This window comes from Gymnodraco acuticeps, unplaced genomic scaffold (assembly GCF_902827175.1).
Source record: "Gymnodraco acuticeps unplaced genomic scaffold, fGymAcu1.1, whole genome shotgun sequence".
NCBI lineage: Eukaryota > Metazoa > Chordata > Actinopteri > Perciformes > Bathydraconidae > Gymnodraco > Gymnodraco acuticeps.
The window spans coordinates 1748146-1767475 of NW_022992308.1; the positions used below are offsets into that span (position 1 = coordinate 1748146).

Genomic DNA, 19330 nt, shown 5'->3' on the forward strand with positions numbered 1-19330 from the left:
GGATTCAGTGAAGCCAGGATAAAAACTAAAAGATAATCCCAAAGTGTCCTCCTTTTTGGTGTTATGGAAATGGCCACCCTACTATCATACCATCGTGATGCTTCGTTACTCCGCCTCGCAACTTTTTAGGATCAACCACTTCACTACACCCCCTCTATGTCTGTCAGTCATTGAATACCTCGGGCTGTTACGAGTTGGCAGACCCAGGTATGTCCATAGAGGTTCGAAACGTGGGTTTGTTTACACCGGCTCAGCTGACACTATCCCAACTGTGTGGTCCCGGCGCCCCGTCACCGCCCACTTACGTCATCACAACAAACCACACATGTGCTGTGTTAACCTGAAGCCCTTGGCCTGTGTTGATGGCATCATTGTTTTACCAGCCATTGCAACATATAACAACTCCCACACATTCATGTTGTTAAATACCCGCTCCCTTAACAACAAAGCATCACTTATTAATGAAATCATCATTGATAGGAAATTGGATTTTCTCTGCCTCACTGAGACATGGCAAAACCAACAGGACTTCCTCACACTCAACCTAGCCACCCCCCCCCCCCAGGTTATGCTTATCTCCAACAGCCCCGCTCCATTGGTCGTGGTGGTGGGCTGGCAGTCATCCACAGAGCAGATATTCCTGTCAAACAGCTGCTTGTGACGAATAAAATCTCACTTGAGTGCATTGCCTTCTCAGTGGCTGCCCCCTCAAAGCAGCAGGTCGTCCTCATTTACCACCCCCCCCAAACCTTCCACCTCATTCATGTCTGAGTTGTCTGAGCTTCTCACCTCAATCTGCTCCATGTCCCCATCCACACTACTGCTAGGTGATTTTAACATCCACGTGGACTCCAGCACCTGCACCTTTGCCGCTGAGTTTCTGTCACTATTGGAGTGCTTTAACATCACGCAGCATGTCCAAGGTCCCACCCACACTAAGGGCCACACCTTGCATGTCTTCACTTGCAGAGAGAAGCAATCAGCTTCATGGACTGCCTTGCATCACTCCAATAGTGTCCAGAGCTGGCTGCCATTACAAGTAGTGGTTTGGGATTGTAGCAATGCAGTTGCAGTTGTTTTGCAATTTACTTGATATATGTTGCAATGCAGGCATGTGTTCAATTGTTTATAGCCTGCATTTATTTTGTGATTAGACTTTTATAAATCATTTAACTAAGAGTGAAACACTTGATGTGTTATCTCTACTGTGTGTGTGTGTGTGTGTGTGTGTGTGTGTGTGTGTGTGTGTGTGTGTGTGTGTGTGTGTGTGTGTGTGTGTGTGTGTGTGTGTGTGTGTGTGGTGTGTGTGTGTGTGTGTGTGGTGTGTGTGTGTGTGTGTGTGTGTGTGTGTGTGTGTGTGTGTGTGTGTGTGTGTGTGTGTGTTCTGAAATGCACTTCAAATGATCACTTTTCTCTTGATTTCCCTGTGATATTTTCTTTAGGTACAGTGTTACTTGCAGCTAATTGATTGATTGTTTTATGGGTATTCTGTGTTGAGATGGTGCAAATATTTTTAATACATATCTAATATCTTTCTAATACATTTCTCTTGTGTTGTTCTTTCACATAACTAAGACTATAGAAGTGTAAAAAATAGGCTACGTCAGATTATTCCAAGGGACATACATGTCAAATCAATTTTTATTTATATAGCCCAAAATCACAAATCAGAATGAGGGGGTCCTTGGTGTATTCTCTATCTTGTAAGGGGTCCTTGGCTGAAAAACAATTGAGAACCTCTGGACTAGAGAATAGTCCACTGAATTATTGATGTGTTAATATGTTTGTCACTTTATGGTGGAGCTCATTTTAATTACTTTATATACTGCTGGGAAATGTACTTATAAGATATATTGATCCATATTGTAAATCTTTATCTGTTAAGTCACTTAGGAATCGATATGCAAGATGTTCTGACAAAATGTGCTATAAAACATTAAGTACTCAAGTAAAATACCTCAACATTGTTCTTAACTACATTAGGCTATTTGAATAAATGAAATGATCAACTTTTCACCACAGTTTATCCCTATCAAAACATTTTTGATTTATCAAGTTATAATTTGTATCCGGAAGCTTAAATCTCACTAATTTGACATATTAACAGATTATACATTTTGAACTGTTTTGGTAATCAAGGCAAGGCAAGTTTATTTATATAGCACCTTTCAGTACGCGACAATTCAAAGTGCTTTACAAAATAAAATAAAAGACATTTAAGAATAAATACAGTAAAAACACATTATATAATGACATTTTACAACAGGCATTTCAAAGGATAATAAGATAAACACAACAGTTATACAATACATGAATAAAAAGCAAACTGCAGTGTGAATATGAGCAGTTCAATTAAAAGCAGTTCAATTAAAAGCAGCGGCAAAAATACATGTTTTCAGTCTCGATTTGAAAATAGTAAGAGTTTCTGCAGACGGGCATGATTCAGGCAGTTTGTTCCAGATTGTGGGGGCATAATAGATAAACGCTGCTTTTCCATGTTTTGTTCTTACTCTTGGAACCGAGAGCAGACCCGTTCCAGAAGACCTGAGAGATCTTCAATCAATCAATTGTTCAGAAATGTTGAAGCAAAAATGTCAAATATAAGCTTTTCAGCTTCATATATTAGATTTGTACTTCTCTCTGTTTGGTATCATTGTAAAGTATACATTTGTGTTTTTTGACTGGTAAATGAACACAATAAAAAACAAACAACAATTTGATCATGAAAACTATTGATCAGTTTCAGACTTCGATAAAACATTGTTTTTAATTGACACATCTTTCACAATTCTTATACACTGTCAACGCTTTCCTAACATGCTCACGATGAACTGCAGTGGATGTTATGGCTTACAACCAGATGTGATTGAACAGTTTATTTTGGCAGGAAAGCTCCATGTGTTATTGCAGCAGCTGCTCAACATCACTCCTGGTTACTGGACACGTCAGCACACAGTTTTCTGGACACTTGCTTCCGGGCATATTTCTCCCACTGATGAGTATTACTGGGAATATGGAATGAAACTTTATGATTTCTGCCACAGAGTCAAACATCTGAGGAGAAATAAGATGTTAGGTTGATTAAATATGATGAAGATAAGGCTTGTTTAACTTTGTCTTTTAGAGTTTTTCCACTCACATCATTTGATCGATGTCCTCTTCCCAGCGCGTACTTGCTGGTGCTCTCTATAAACCGGATCTTTACATTATAAACCTTCTTGCCATGATACATAGCCAACACCAAGGGCTCACTGTTGGAGTTGATGGAGCAGTCTCGTACCAAAAATGCCCCGTCCTAGTGTGAGTAACAAGAGAATATTCGATTTAGACTAATTCAATTATAAGATAATGTCATATAAGAGGTTTTAAATTACCTTGTTCACCAGGTGTAAGGCGTGCTCAGCATCTGCTCGACTACAAGTCCCAACGTACCAGTCCTCTTCACAGTAGGTCTGCCAAATATTATCAGTGGGGGAAGAAATATTTAGATAATTTAAATTAGCAACAATACATAGTCAAAATCATAGAAAAGTAATATTCTATTATTTAAGTTCTATGGGGAAAATAACTGTAAAGGTCTTATCCAATCCCTTAAGATTAGTTAAAATGAAAATACTCATAATGCAGAATGGACGATTTACCAATAATGAATATACACATTTGTATCATAAGTATTTTGTTAATATGTAAAAAAAAATCGCAAACAAGTCCAGCATTGAAAACTATTTGATGAAAGTACAACATAAAATGCATTCAAGTATACTTAAGGTACAATAAGTAAAAGTGTAAATCTAATGTTGTAAAGATGATAGAACTTTATTTAGTAGCTTATCATAACATATGTATATGTTGTATTAATACTCTAAAAATGCAAATTTAAAGTATATACATCTGTCAAAAATGTACAGGGAGGTAAAACACTTAAGTATAAGTACATCAAAATGGTACTAAGGTAAATGTCCTTTCCTCAACTAGATATCACAGACTTTAGAGAAAGAATAATACTTATACAGTATAGTATATTCACTTCTTTATTTAGTAGCAGCAACTGTACCTGTTGAGGCTTTTCCATGGGAACAAAGTCATGTTGGTTAAAGTCTTCTTTAGTTTGAGGCCACTCATGGTGAAGACGTTTTGATGGCACCCTTTCTTTAGTAAACAATAATATTGATTTATTTTATAATTACATTTAACATTATAGCGATGATCTATACCACTACTTACCTATACTTAATTGGGACCTAAACAAAAGAAGAAGGCATAAATCAAACTTGAGACAAATGACAAATGTGTCCTAACAAGCTTCAGAAATTAATGTCCCACCTTGTTTCTAAATCATGAGTGTCCAAATCCAGAGAATGTCTGTGATTGGTATGAAGTGTTGAAACATGTTCAGCACTCTGTAGACCTAAATATATTCAACATCATTAATATTAAAGTTGCATTTCACTAAAATGTTTACATTCACAATCATTAAGCTCTTACCTTTGCCACGTGCACTGAATTCTGCCTGGTAGAAGAAATACAAAAACAATTAGGTTAAAAAACAATATTGCAGGATAGTAAGTAAAAAGAATGTCTGAAAGGGCTATTGATTTTAAACCAATATGCAAGTAGATAATGTGGAGTCTATTATATAACATTACAAGGTTGATTCTTATTATTACATTATATGCTTATTGTGCTCATGAGATGTTGCTATGACTATGGAATAAATAGACACCAATCCCAGGTTCTGATGGGTTGGATACGAAACAAAGGGAATAGTCATAGAAGAAAGTTTTAGCTTGCATTAGAAATGTTGCAAAGACCAGGTACAGACACTGTTGAGACAAAGAGTTATTGAAAACAGGAGATCGCCCTGGCCTTGAACAGTGTGTGTGCTCCTCACCCACGCATAACTGGGAACTAGAATAATGGAAGATTCCCAATATCTATTGCAAAGCAGCTTCAGTAAAACAAATGACGTAGGATAGCGACTAGAGTAAGGAGGGAATCTTCACAGGCCGGCTGAATGCTGATTGGAGTTCGTGTTGCCAAGAGACTTTGTCTAAGTCTGTGCACCAACAAGGGAGGCCAAAGTATAAACCTCCCCTTCTGGTCTCAACCAGAAGTAAATGTACGGGCAGCGCCCTGAATAATAAAATGTATGTGCGCACGAGGTTCAAGGCTTTTTGTCAGAAATAGAGTTACAGATTACAGCTCTGCTGCCTGTGATTTCAATGACCTGACGGCAGTGGCGTAACAAGGTTGTGATTGGCCTCGGTGCAAATATTGTTTTTTTTTATATATAATTATTTTATTTTTTTTGCATGGGCCCCTGGCCGGCTCTGGGCCCCGGTGCGCTGCACCGGGGATAGTTACGCCACTGCCTGACGGAGTCCTTGGCCAAGTGAATATATATTTTGCTCTCTTTTAATAAATAGTAGAACTTAGAAGTTGTTTGTCTTTCCTGGAATAAAAGAACATGACAATAACAACATGCTCTGTTTTATTTATTACTTGGCTTCACTGTAGTAAACTGTACGACAAGACATAGGGTATAACATTAAACAGTAATAAAATAGATAAATAAAAGGCACATACTGAAGAGAACCAATAAAAAATACATACAAAAATACACAATCCTGCTTCACAAGTACTTACCTTTTTAGTTGCTCTTTGTCGACTGAAAAGAAAAAGGGACATCATTTATAAAATGTTATCACATTAAAGGTAGGGTATAGGTAAGAATGGAGAAACCAGCTACAATTTGAAAGTACACAACCGAAAAAAATCTGCCCCTTCCTTCAGACTTCCTTACAGAGCCCATCCTCCAACACACACAAACGAATGAGGGCACGAGATAAGTTTGTGCACGAGATGGAATGATGACAGGCAGGTAGGCCATCCAGTTATCTGCAGATAATTGGTCGTGCTTTTTACAGCGCCATGGCTTCCACAGAAATATTTGTATATATTTATTGTCAAAGCATTTAATATATTCATTGCTATCGGGATGTTAAGAGCATTCCATGGAATATAACAAAAAGTGTTTCTGAATTGAATTACCTACCCTACCTTTAAGCTTCTCAGAAGGTTTTCTTTAAGCAAGAAAATAAGGGAAAGGAATTTATCTGAAATTAATTTGATTTCAGTTGGTAATCTTTACAGAATTGACAGTTCATGTCAGTTTATGAATAAGTCCAAATTCAGATCTTCAATGTGGTAGTTACTAAGCACTTGTGTCTTCTAACCAGCAGAGGGTGTCACTGCCACACTGTAGGAACTGTAAAGCTAAGAGGACCTTCTCTCACTTCCCTCCGTCCTCACAGAGGAAAAGGTTGCGTGGGGTCAAAGTCAATAGCAGCGATATAAAACAGCAACAGCTGGGGGTTTATCTGTGTGCTTCCTGCAACAAAAACCCCACTACTGTATACTCACTCTCTGCGGCTGGAATCGTGTACAGTCAGCCCCGGCAGGTGACTCACTAACTCTGTGATCACCACTGGAGACGAAGGAGAGCGCCTGGAAGAGCACAAACATCAGCTGTAAGTCCATTCATTAACCCCAAAATTAACAGCTTCTATAGTAGTGGAGTATATTACCTGTGTGAGTGCTGTGATATTAGAAAAAAGGGGAACATTCAACAGTATTATATCCCTTGCAAACCAACATGATTTATATGACACATTTGAAAAGAAAACAGGGTTAATTGTATATATGCAGGTGTTTACCTGGTCTTCTGGCTGCACAGGTGGTAACTTCTTAACTTTTTTTCTTCTGCCTGGCTTCAGGGCTCTATTTACAGCAGGCCCTTGGTTAAAAGCACAGAAAAGTAGTTATTTATGGCAGGGGGGCTTCCGACATAGGTAAACTGGGCCTCTTGGCCTTTAGACCACCCTATAGGCTACATGTCAAGATTTTCAAAAAATTAAAATAACTTGAAAATCTTGAAATGTAGCCAGTAGGGTGGTCAAAGGACCATGTATAAACTTTTTTTTTTTTTTTTACACTTTATGGTACTTTTCATCATGCGTACAATACCTGGCTATTAGATCATGTGTAGATGTGGCTAACAACCTTGGCGTTATGAATAAGTGCCGCACAGAGAATTATAACATGCTAGCTATGTGTGCTTAATCGGTTAGCAGTTAGACCACCATAAATGCTTTGTAATTGTAATGTGTTGTTTTTAAAAACTAGGCCAATGTATAGTATCTACAAATGCAATGTTAAACATGAATAACGCATGTTTAGTGACCATGTTATACTGTCGCTGAGTAGCAGCAGCATCTGGCCAAGTAGTGAAATGTCATAAAGTTGCTAAAGGCAGCTAATGTTAGCCGCCATTAGCAACTACCAGAGCCAACTTCCCAACTAAAACCAGAAGCTGTAGAGTTTTGTCACGCTACCTGAAGTTAGTGAGAAGTCTCTTGGGAGGCTGTTAGAGTTAGCCTGATGGAGTGGAGAGAACATAAAATATAAGCATACATTTACAGCATTCAAACCTTAATGGAGACTTAATTTAAAAATAAAAACAGAAAGCTTACACTTGAGAGGGATGAAAGACTCTGGGCCGATGTTGACCTTGGAAGAGCCCTGTCTTGAAAGCAAAATAAGTTGTGATGCTTTTCTTTTATTCATTGACATTAAAGATAATTGCAGCCCTTCCAGTGTTAATTGGCATTTTAAACAACAACAACATGCGTTTGTGTCATTGTTGTAGCATGCCGGTCCCAGCAGCACACCGCAGCAGCAGACTGTATTGATTACAGAGGGAGAATACCCCAAGTGTGAACAAATGTAAAAGCCACATTCAGTATAAAGTTGTAGACGTGCAGCTGTGAAGCTCCTGGCTGTGGGCCACAACCATGCAGGAGAGTAAAGGGAGTCTCTTCACACTACACGCTTCTCTCTCTCTCGCTTCGGCTCCTAGATAATTGTAACCTCCCACAGTCTGCCTCAGCCAACAGATGGCTCTGGAGACCCACTGGCAGTTCATGATCACTCAGCATGAGCTCCATCTCTCTCCCTCCCTCTCTCAAACACAACAGTTTGTGGTGTAGCTGTTTTATTTTGGTGCCTGAACTTCACTGAGCTTCGATTTAATTATGTTCACCAGAGCTTTTCTGAGGGGAAAGTAAAACTAACTCACTTTCATTGTGCTCACTGTAACACAAGCTCTCTTTAAGTTGAAGTTTTGTACCAGGTTTATTCTGAGGTTTTTGGATGTAGGTTTATGAACCTTTTCATGTATGTGTTGTGTTTTATACATTTAATGAATAATGTATGAATAGTGAATGATTAAGATGGGTAGTGAGTGACACATATAAGAGGAATACTTCACCCACAAAATGTCCATTTGTGTATCAGTTACTTAACCTTGAATTATTGATAAAAGTTTGTTTTTCTAGCAAGACTCCACAGTGAACAAAGATGTAAAAAATGAAGGAAAGTCCAGATGAGTAAATTAGGGCTGCCAAAAACAATATCAAATGTGTACAGATTTTGAGCACAAATGCATGTCTTTAGGAAGTAGAGGTGCTTAATTTCATCCAGACTTTTCTATGTTTTCTGCATTTTAGTTTGTTGTGGACGTTTTTTCTTGAATTCAAGGCAACACAGGGTGTGTAATGTATGAACAAATGATCATTTTGAGGTTGAAATATTCCTTTTAAAGGTCAGATTCCCTCCTACAGATGAATATAAATGCTCAGCCTACAGTGCAACCAAGACGGCAGTTCTTTGTTTTACTGTTTGTGAGGAGTAAACGAAGCTTAACCCATGCTAAATCTACGTAACTTTAACCTGTTCTGTAAAAAATAGCTGTGTGAAAGTGAACGAAGAGTCATTGTTTTTTTCTCTACCTGCATACTCTCTCTCAGCATCTATGGGTCTTGCAGGAAGTATGCGCACATTCAGCACTTCCTCATGGTCATCCGCCATGTGGTACTCATGCTCCAGGACGCTGTTCGAGTAACCATCTTTGATCTTTGATCTTTGATTTCTGTTTTTGCCTTTCCTGTTGCGATCCTGTGCAGAGAGAATTGCAGTTTTAAATGTTAGATACTAAGAGTGCATACAAAAACGTTATCTTAATCCTTTAACAACAAGCATCTAACAAATATATGAATGCATTGCTAAGATTCAGGACAAGGAAAGTCTTATTCTGCAAATACACCAATGAAATCAATACATGTGAGTCTTCCTTATTACATCAAGCAGTAACATAATCTATAGTGGACAGTTATATCCTGAACTCGCCAACAACACTGATAAGCACAGGAAGCTACAATGAGGTGTTGCAACATAACCCACTGCTTGTCTCCAAGCGATTTCCTTTTTAAGTCTTCACACTTTCCACTCACACAGACACACACACATACATTTACAGCCAGTGGCAGAAAAAGCGACAGTTTATGACACATTGTTGAAAGGCTACATAACAAGCATTTTCTTTTTCTTCTAATTAATGAGATATGATGCATTGTGAGGATATTTTCGTGCTAAGAAACATTTGAGATTAGGATGAATATATTATCAGTCGGCGCATCATCCTCCGGCTTCTCTAATTCAATTTTCACTAAAAGCAATGTGCTTCACATCAGAAGTGGCTCTTTTGTAATGAGGAGAGTCCAGATTGGATTCTGCTGAGAGGAAATTGATGTTTTTGTCTGGCAGGTGCAGTGTCACCACTAATGTGTCGCCAAAGGCAAGAAATGTCTCTCTTTGGGAGCCCAGGTTCCCTTTTTCCTCTTTAATGATGAACCCAGAGAGTTTACTTTTGTATTTATAGTTCATTTTGAAGACAAGAAGTCATTCGATAACCACGTTCTTGTATGTGCACAAATGGTGGAGATGTATCTTATAAATCAAGCAAAGGTTCAGGTTGTTTTTAAGTTTACAATTTAAAAGCTATTGGTATTTCCCAGTTTACAGAAAATATGCATATCCAAAACCTCAATAATAATAATAAACCTAACCCTAATAATCAACTTGAAATATGTCAATTTAGTTTCTTATTTTTTAGATGTATTCAAATGACTCCCTCAAATTAAATTGTAATATTATTACACAAATGAGCTTTCTTGAGAAAATTAGATACTTATTTTATTAATCAGTGAGATGAAAAAGAGGAAAACATATTTTAACTTTACAATTAATATTAATGCAACCAAAAAGAACAGTTATGAATCATAGTAATGGTTTGCTCTGTGTTGCTCTTGCTGTGCACTAACAATGGCAGAGCAGAATTTCACTCTTTCCTCCTTTTGTGCTAAAAGGTAATTACACAGGGGGGCTGCAGGCTCCCGAAGCCCCCTGGGAACGTTCATGTATAACCATCGGGGAAACGCTGTGGGTCGGGCGCCATAACTCACCATTATCACAGCAGACTCATGGCTGGTACCTCTCTCTCTGTAGCTAACGAGGGGCTGAAACAGTAATGAAAAACATCATTAGTTTGCTGTTCTGCTAAAGGATGTGGCCTTCCAACACAATTTGTCCTCACACTTTTCTTCCTCAACAGTTTCACATTCAAAAGAACAAGGTCTTTATTCAAACTAAACAAAGCTGCTAGTGGCCCCTCACTGTTCTCCCTGTCCCCCCCCCTCCTTAGTTTCTTGATCTGAGTTACAGTTTAAACATTCACTGGAAAAAATATTAAACTGAATTCATTTTGAAACGCGTTGATATGTTGTTATTTCTTAACACAAGAACAGATTCTGCTTGGTAACATACAAATAAAACCAAACCAAATCCGTATTTACCTTTATTAAGGAAGAAAACAAAGGTTTTACTTGAAAAAATGTGGATGAACCATTTAAAAAAATATAAAGAATATAATAAGAAGAATAGAAAAGAAAAATTTGACCTTTGAAGAATTACATTTTGCTCTAATGCAAGATTTAGGCGGATTTAACCTTTTAGGATTATTGTAAATGACCCAGCATTCATCTAAGATTATTTTAACGTTAAGGGTATCAGTGATGATTTTACCAATGTTTATCTGAATACATATGGCGCAAAGAGGGATGAAACTGATATTTGGATCTCTGTCACACATTTTCCATTTGCAAGCTTTTAAAGACATATTATCTATTTTAAATCATGTTTTTCTGCGGTAGAGAAACACAAGGTCAGGTCCAATCAATCACTCTTTGATTGACATGGTTTTATATTTGAAGGCTTTAAGGGGAACAAAACAGGAAGCAGGAAGGAAACGTACCAAGAATAGAAGTTGGGACATTTAAGCGAGGCCCAGGGATTGTGATAATGCCAGGAGACATTACAGTCTCACAGTCCTGAAAGGCAGAGTCTAACTCAGTATTGGATATGGCGGTGTGGTCCAACACTCAGTCTGTCTGCTTTTCAGCTCACTGAGCCATGGGAAGTGGTGTTGGATGAGATGTATGAAAGAAGGAGATTAGATACTTGGAGCAAGCATCTGAGGTTGAGCAGTTAGTCTGGAGAGTAAACTCCTGCTCCATGGAAATTGGGTGCAGAGGATTTGTAGCAACTCAAACCAGCAGGCTACTGATGGATTTGTGACCTGACTTTGCACAAAGTATAAACTGCAGAGAGCGAGAAGGAGCTCCGTCTGAGGAGAGAAACTATATCGCCAATGTGGCTATATACACCCCGGGTTCAAATAGCATTGTTGACTATAGTCACCCGGGTGTAAATGGCATTGTTCACTATAGTCACCCGGGTGTAAATGGCATTGTTCACTATAGTCACCCGGGTGTAAATAGCATTGTTGACTATTTTCACCCGGGTAGTAAATAGCATCTGCCTTAAAATGATTCCTGTGTTAGTGAGGTTTGTGGGAGTACAGTATTAAAATAGTTATTTTAAAGCCAATACAGGGTCTTTGTTTTATATTATATTTATATATTTATATTTGTATCTACTTCAGATCTAATCGTTTTGGCAAATGAATGACAATACATGTTTTTCTTGGTTGTTCTTTGGCGTAAAGTAGGTTGCATATCGTTGACTTTTTTACGATACCGATACCACTGAACGATACCGATACTCAACCGATACATATCGTGGAAAAATTGATCCTGCAATTACTCCCATGAAGCGCTTTATGATATAGTTAACATGTCAAATGAATATTAAATTCAATTGTGGAACTTGGACCTTTTAGTATTGAACAAAAAAGGAAAACCACGTTATCTATGAAGAAAACATATTCTGCAATATCATTTATATCAACCATCAGGCGTGAATAGTACATCTTGTCAATGGAAAAAGAAAATAGCACCAGTATAATCAATATTCAACCTGAGATTCGACTGACCAGAGAACACATAAAGGATCATGAGATCTCGGCATTGCACATAAAACAAATAGCATCATTAAAATCAACATTTGCCTGATGAAAGAAAACAAATCCCATCACAGTTCAGTTTTGTCAATTCAACTTCAAGAAGATGAGCATATCTGCTCTCTGGATCCAAACGGGCCCTTTCACAGCGTAGGATATCACCTGCTGAACTGAACACTCTCTCGCTTGGCACGCTGCTTCCCTGAACACAAAGGTACTTGGTTTCCATACGAGATAGCATTGGTTGGAGGTTGCCACTTTCCCAGAAATAAACTTCTTGCAGTGGTTACAGACCATTCAGACTGGCAGTCAGCCACACTTTAGATTTTCTAAAGTGACTCGTTTGCGGAGTTTCACGGCGAAATTGACTTCGTAGTTCCAACGGTTTGGGCACGAGTTTAAGGATATTAAGCCTCACTTTTCTAAAAAAAAAAATGAATTAAAAGAAGAAAAAAAACCGGATCTGATTTCGGTACGGTATACCGTAGCTGCCAGTAACCGGTATTTCGGTAATACCGGGAACCGGTATGCACCCCTAGTGTAAAGTACACAATGTTTCAATTTCTTTACATTTAGTTACTGCAGTAGTATTTTCAAAGCTTGTATTAAGAGTGAAATCAAGGTAGTTTAAATGTATAATCTTTGTAACGTGCAATTACAGCAATTACTTTCAACTTCTTTTTTGCATTATAAGCCATATTATTGCACTTTGCATAATCATGCTGACAAACAGACAAATGAAACCAACCAAACTGAAAATATTACCTATTAGCCAGAGTCAATGAGATGACGGAAGCTCATGTATTACATTTAATCTAAAAATAATGTTAAACCAAAGCAGTATTCTTGCAAAATGATTTCAAACAGTGTCTCAATTCTCAATTCTTCCATACTTCCTTCATCTTTTCTTTTAAACAGATCAAGATTGTTCGGCTTTTCTACACACTCACAAAAACAGCAGTAACTTACCTTTTCAGAAGACTTTTAAAACAAGCACACCTGCCTCAGTGGGTATCCAGAGATATCTCCCTCTTTGGTGAAGAGTATTTGGTTACAGAAATAGATAGCCTGCTGTTTTATTTCCCCTTGAACAGACAAACAAGAACACCTGGGCTGCTTCAAGTCGAGTGTCAGAGTTAGGCAGCCCACTGCAGGAACCCAAAGGACTTCCTGTGTGGTGAATAACTGGCCTATAACCTGAGGTCTTCACTGCTGTTTAGACAATAAGAGCTTTGTCAGCGGGGGGCTTATTTTCATTGTGCATTTATGGTCTGATTTAAAAAAAGTTTTGTGATATTTGTAGCTTTTTTCTCTGTATGAACGTATTGATATGTATAAAAATACTTTGTGGTTTTGATCAAGAGTCTAAGTCTTGTCGTTTCCTTTGTAAGCTTCTTTCATGCAGCGTTGACAATTTTGAGAGTTTAAATGTACAAGCTCTGAATACTATACCTGAAAACTAGGTTCAGACCATTTGTTCAATGAATCCGTGTCAAATGAATCTGCTATTTCTAGCGGTATTTTTCTTAATTTGAGCATGAACATAGTGACATTTCAACATCTCCTCTGCCGAGTGCAGAAGGAAGCAGGGTGACATTTACTCTTCTCATAAAATCACCTGGCTTCATTTCTATATCAAACAAGAAGGGGAACCCATATTATAATTTGTGACAATATTGTATTCAAGCTTAACCTATTGATATTTCATTTTGGTGTAATAATTTCAGTTAAGCCCCTGTCACACTGTCCCGAAATTGAATGAATGAATGTCCAGTTACAACATGGATTTATACCAGCAGTCTGCCTAACAAATGGAACAAAATTAAGACATTAAGTTGCAATTAACTCAAGCTATTAATAGTTTTATAACAACTGAAATGAGGCAGAACAATTTGCTGAATCACGCTTACCAAATGTTATCAGCCCCTATTCAGCTGGGTATTTATTGACCAGTGAACAAGGTACACTGATAGTATTTAGAGATAAAAAGGACAAATTAATTCCTGGAAAATTATACGACGGATAATCTGCTTCAAAGCCACATTCTCCCACCTTTAAAAAAACTGTGACCTTGAAGAGTTAGTTTCTTTTTTTCTAATAATATATTTTTTTCCGAAAGTTCTCGTTTTTGAAGTTTACGCTCTAACTCTAAGGGAAGAAAATATATTTTTGGTAACTTTCCTGAAAACACTGTGGTTTGAAATTAGAAAAATAGGTCCAGCAGGGCAAAAAACATCAGCAATAAGACCATTTCGTACATGTTACTTGTTAGACGCTTTTATCCAAAGCGACTTACATACTCAATACTGTGGACAATCCCCACAGGAGCAATTTGGGGTGAAGTGTCTTGCCCAGGGACACAACGACATGCTGACTGCAGTGGGGTTTGAACTTGCTACCCCCGGATCCAAACAGCAAGGCTCTATCCACTGCGCCACACGCCTCCATGTTGTACCACTTTAAGGAAACTACAGCAAGGTCAATGTTGCACCAGGAAGTTGGACGGTAAACTGTATCAGGCATATTTTGTACTATTTTGCCATATTTCTCTTATATATTTTGGTCAGTATTATATAAATTACATTATTTTAATTACCAAAAATAGATATATATATATATATATATATTTGGGAACCCTTTAAGAGTTAGTTAGTTTGACAATGGGTCAAAATACTTGACTGAAATTGACAAATCAGAAACAGAATCATAAATACTTACAGAGACAGAAGAACAGACCTAAAGAAATAGAAACCAAACTCTTTTCATTTTCCAGCTCATTATATTACAGCAGTTTTAAGTTTGTATTAACATAAACTACAGAGCAATATGGTAATGCAACGGTTACAGCGCTTAAAACCACAATGTCCGGGGGTTTGATTCCGTCCGTGAGACCTTTGTCGCTCGTCATACCGCACTCCCACTCTATCACATTGTTTCCAGTCTACCTGTATGCTGTCATCTGTCTATCGTCCTCAAATGTACAGTACATAGTCTTCAACACTGGAAATGTCGGAGATAAAAGATGTGCTACTCTTCCCCAAACTAAAGATTGAAATTGTGCAGTACAAAGACTTTGGTAACTTTTGTTCAACTCTAGAGCTGACTTTTGTTTTAAAACAGCGCTGTACCACAGAGTATCTTCCTGTCTGCAGCGGCTCGAAGGCCTGGCTATGCAGCAGAGCACCGGCGAACAAGGTCAGCCTCTCTCCTGTGGTTTCTTCTGCAATGGTATAGCCTGACTTCCTGTGAAAGATTACCATCTAGCCTCTCATATTCTCACTGATGCTTATCTTTTGAGCCGCAAACGCCAACTCCCCGAACGTCTCTACACCTCGGCCCCCAGCGACAGCCCCATCGGCCTGTCAATCTAGCAGCTCATCCTGTGTCCTCGACCCCCCCTCGTCCTCCTTCCAGCAGCCAAAAAATGAGTCGACCTCCCCTCCTCTGTCCTGGACCTGTCACAAAGAAATAAGATCCAGATTCCCAGCCTGGGGGGTGAGGAACACAGAGGTTGAATAATATGGGTGAGGTGTGTGTGCATGTGAGGTTGTGTGTGACCAACATTTCAATTTTTTTTATAGGTTAATACAACCCAAGTCCTTCAGGCGTTCACAGGGCATCTCACTTAAGTAAAAGTGGTGATGTTGAACTCCTCGCTCCCCAGCAAGGATACGTCTATTCTTGATAAACCACATCAGATACAAGGTTAACATACGTGCACAGCTGCAGTAATCTTTTCATAAAGGCTGTCCAAAACACAGAACCACCACAAAGTGACGGTAAATGCTGGCCGATATTTTCTATAAAAATGAACAGCTTTCATGCACTTTGCAAGATTTTGTACATTGTTAACTACACTTTGGCACAACATTGCTTTTCATGCTAACAAAGACTAGTTTGCACCATGAATGTATGATTGGATACATATGTGTTGCATCATATTGTCTATTGGCGAGGCAGGAACTCTTGGGCTGGAAACTTTAGTGTACATATTTAGAGGGACGCATAACCAAGAAATAAACCCTGAAGCTAGGAAACTTTGTTGGGGTATGTTATGTACCATGCCACAATTCTAATTGAACTGAATAGGCACCATCTTTCTGTCTGGTATCCATTTATACAGTAAATCCAAACACAAAGTACAGTTAGGCCTGATGGAAGTGTCTCCTTAAAAAATAAACAAAAAGACAATAGGGCCTACAGAGACGACTGTTTCTAGACAATACTCAGGGCTGAAAGAAAAAAACACAGTAATGTCTACTTCAATCTTTTTGGAGAAGAAATCAATTGTTTGTGCTTTAGGCTACAGTTGACCATTTTTTGGTTTAAAAGCCTATTCTTGGTGAAGTGCAAATTCAACACTATTGCTATTAGGGCTGATAGGTAGCAAAGGGGTTGTGGCTCAGGAGTATCTACCAACTGGAGGATCAGTCCCCAGCACCTGCAGTTAACATGTAATGTCCTTGGGCAAGATAGTTTCCCCAAAAATTGCATTGCATTGTATTTGGTATTGAACTGTATGTATGTTTAAAAATGTGATAATTGCTCAAATATGAGAATAGCAGCACATATACATAACATATATATATACCCAATATAAAGACAAAACCTTAACATCATTTCAGGTTGTTGTGTATTTCGCTGACTATATGTGTACTTTCAACTTCTGAGAACTGAACTTGTACCGTTTATTACAGTCTGTATTTTGTTGGCTTAGGCTGTACACTTGGTCACAGCGAGCTCAGCAGTTGTCACATCTAATCTACAGTATAAAAGAGAAAGATGAGATAGTGTCATACAGCCAGATAGATAGGATCAGAGAGAGGGAGAGGGCAGGCAGTTTGGCCAATCTGGCTATCTCTGGTGAGTGTGATTCAGCAGCGTGAATAATTAAAGCAGGGAGCAGAGATAGAAATCTGTAGACGCCGGGGTCGGATAATACTGGACGGATATCAGGGGAGGTGGTGGCTGAGACGAGATTAGTCACTCCCCCTGTGCCCCGGGCAGCGTCAGGGCGCAGAGCTGAAGGTCAGGAGATGATGGATGGACAGAGACCAGCGGCGGCGGCTTACCGCTGAAGTTGACTAGAAAACGATTGTCCTGTACATGAAATATTATCCTTATAGAGGAAGATACCTGATCTGATACTGCAGCAATGTGTCAGGGCTTTGTGAACTTAGTAAAGAATAGACCATCAGCTTGAAATGAACATGGGAAGGTTTGAAAGGAAGAAAAAAAATACATGTGTACATTACATTACATTGCATTTAGCTGACGCTTTTATCCAAAGCGACTTACAATAAGTACATTCGACCAGGAAGACACAACCTTGAAGAAAACAGAATCATATAAGTATATCAGGTTTCATAGAGCCAAACATTTCAAGTGCTACTCAACTGGCTTTAGGTAATCCAGTCCTTTATTGGTATAAAAGTGCTTCGTTAATCGTTCTAACGCTCGAAGTGGAGTCGAAAGAGATGAGTTTTCAGTTTGCGCCGGAAGATGTGCAAGCTATCTGCCGTCCTGATGTCAATGGGGAGCTCATTCCACCATCTTGGAGCCAGGATAGCAAACCCACGTGTTTTCGCCGATGGGAACTTGGGTCCCCCTCGCAGCGAGGGCGCAACGAGTCGTTTGGCTGATGCAGAGCGTAGTGCACGCGCTGGGGTGTACGGTTTAACCATGTCCTGGATGTAGGAAGGGCCAGATCCATTCGCAGCACGGTAAGCAAGTACCAGTGTCTTGAAGTGGATTCTAGCAGTTACCGGAAGCCAGTGAAGGGAGCGGAGGAGCGGAGTGGTGTGGGAGAATTTAGGAAGGTTGAAAACCAGACGAGCCGCTGCATTCTGGATGAGCTGCAGAGGTCGGATGGCACATGCAGGTAGACCAGCCAGGAGGGAGTTGCAGTAGTCTAGGCGTGAGATGACGAGAGCCTGGACCAGAACCTGAGTCGCTTTCTGAGTCAGCTGGGGACGTATCTTCCTGATGTTGTAAAGCGTGTATCTGCAGCAGCGGGTTGTAGCAGCGATGTTTGCAGTGAAGGACAGGTTGTTATCTAGGGTCACACCCAGATTCCTTGCAGTCTGAGTCGGGGAAACAACTGAGGTGCCGATGTTGATTGTCAGGTCAAGAGTTGGACAATCTTTTCCCGGGAGGAAGAGCAGCTCAGTCTTGTCAAGGTTGAGCTTGAGGTGGTGAGCTCAGAGAGAAAGCATTTAGTTAACATGTTAACACTTTCAGACTGTGAACAATTTCCAGAATGACTGATCTGCCTTTGAAGGTAATATATTTAAAGGTCACCTATTATACTGTTTTTCATTACTTTAGTAAAGTTCTCAGGTATATACAAAACATGTCTCCGAAGTGTTTGGCCTCGAAATACCAAACCAAATAAGGCGCCACTCCCCACGCCCCTCTGGGAGATATCTGGTTAAAAAGAACACAACAATGCTCTAGGAGGAGATTCAGGTGATAAGGTGTGGGGGGGGGGGTTTACCTTGGTTGGTGATTGGCTAATGGTTACGCAAGCCAAAAAAATCGTTATGACATCATAAAGTGGCCAAAATCTGATCAGCTAACTTTCAGACAGGTTTTTATATAAATGGATCAGGACAAAAAGTGAGCGAATCTTTTTTCCTGAAACTTTCAGAATCTCTTTACACAGAGAGGAAACTTGTTTATGTATAAAAGACAAGAAAGAGTGGATTTTGCATAATAGTTGACCTTTAAAGAATACTCTACGAAAAATGAATATTATATATATATCTTATACAAGAACTCAAACCATGTGACCTTGTATTTTTGAAGAACACTTGAATACATGTCATACTTGTATGCCTCTGCTTAAGTGTTTTAAATCAGAGCAGACCGGGCTCTGGTTTCAGACGGAGGGGGAAAAGAGGCAGTATGAGAAAAATAAAGCACTTTTTGAGCATTAAAATATGAACTCATGTCACAGTAGAGGCACAAAATACAATTATGAAACCTGAAATTGAGCATAATGCAAAGTATTTT

At 39.0% G+C, this 19330-nt stretch overlaps 1 protein-coding gene across 1 annotated transcript; it reads right to left on the reverse strand.

Annotated features, from left to right (window-relative positions):
• Positions 1 to 1660: 1660 nt before the first annotated feature.
• On the reverse strand, positions 1661 to 13472 carry LOC117541054 (cytokine-dependent hematopoietic cell linker). Its single transcript, XM_034208106.1, has 16 exons — positions 13286 to 13472; positions 10362 to 10415; positions 8850 to 9015; positions 7533 to 7585; positions 7395 to 7437; positions 6717 to 6796; positions 6588 to 6598; positions 6424 to 6507; positions 5647 to 5668; positions 4486 to 4510; positions 4324 to 4408; positions 4225 to 4241; positions 4055 to 4149; positions 3375 to 3452; positions 3140 to 3295; positions 1661 to 3054 (listed from the first exon to the last, which is right to left on the reverse strand). Exons 2-16 carry the CDS (start codon positions 10362 to 10364, stop codon positions 2902 to 2904), a joined length of 1071 nt encoding a protein of 356 aa, XP_034063997.1. The 5' UTR covers positions 10365 to 10415; positions 13286 to 13472; the 3' UTR covers positions 1661 to 2901.
• Between the last annotated feature and the right edge of the window lie 5858 nt (positions 13473 to 19330).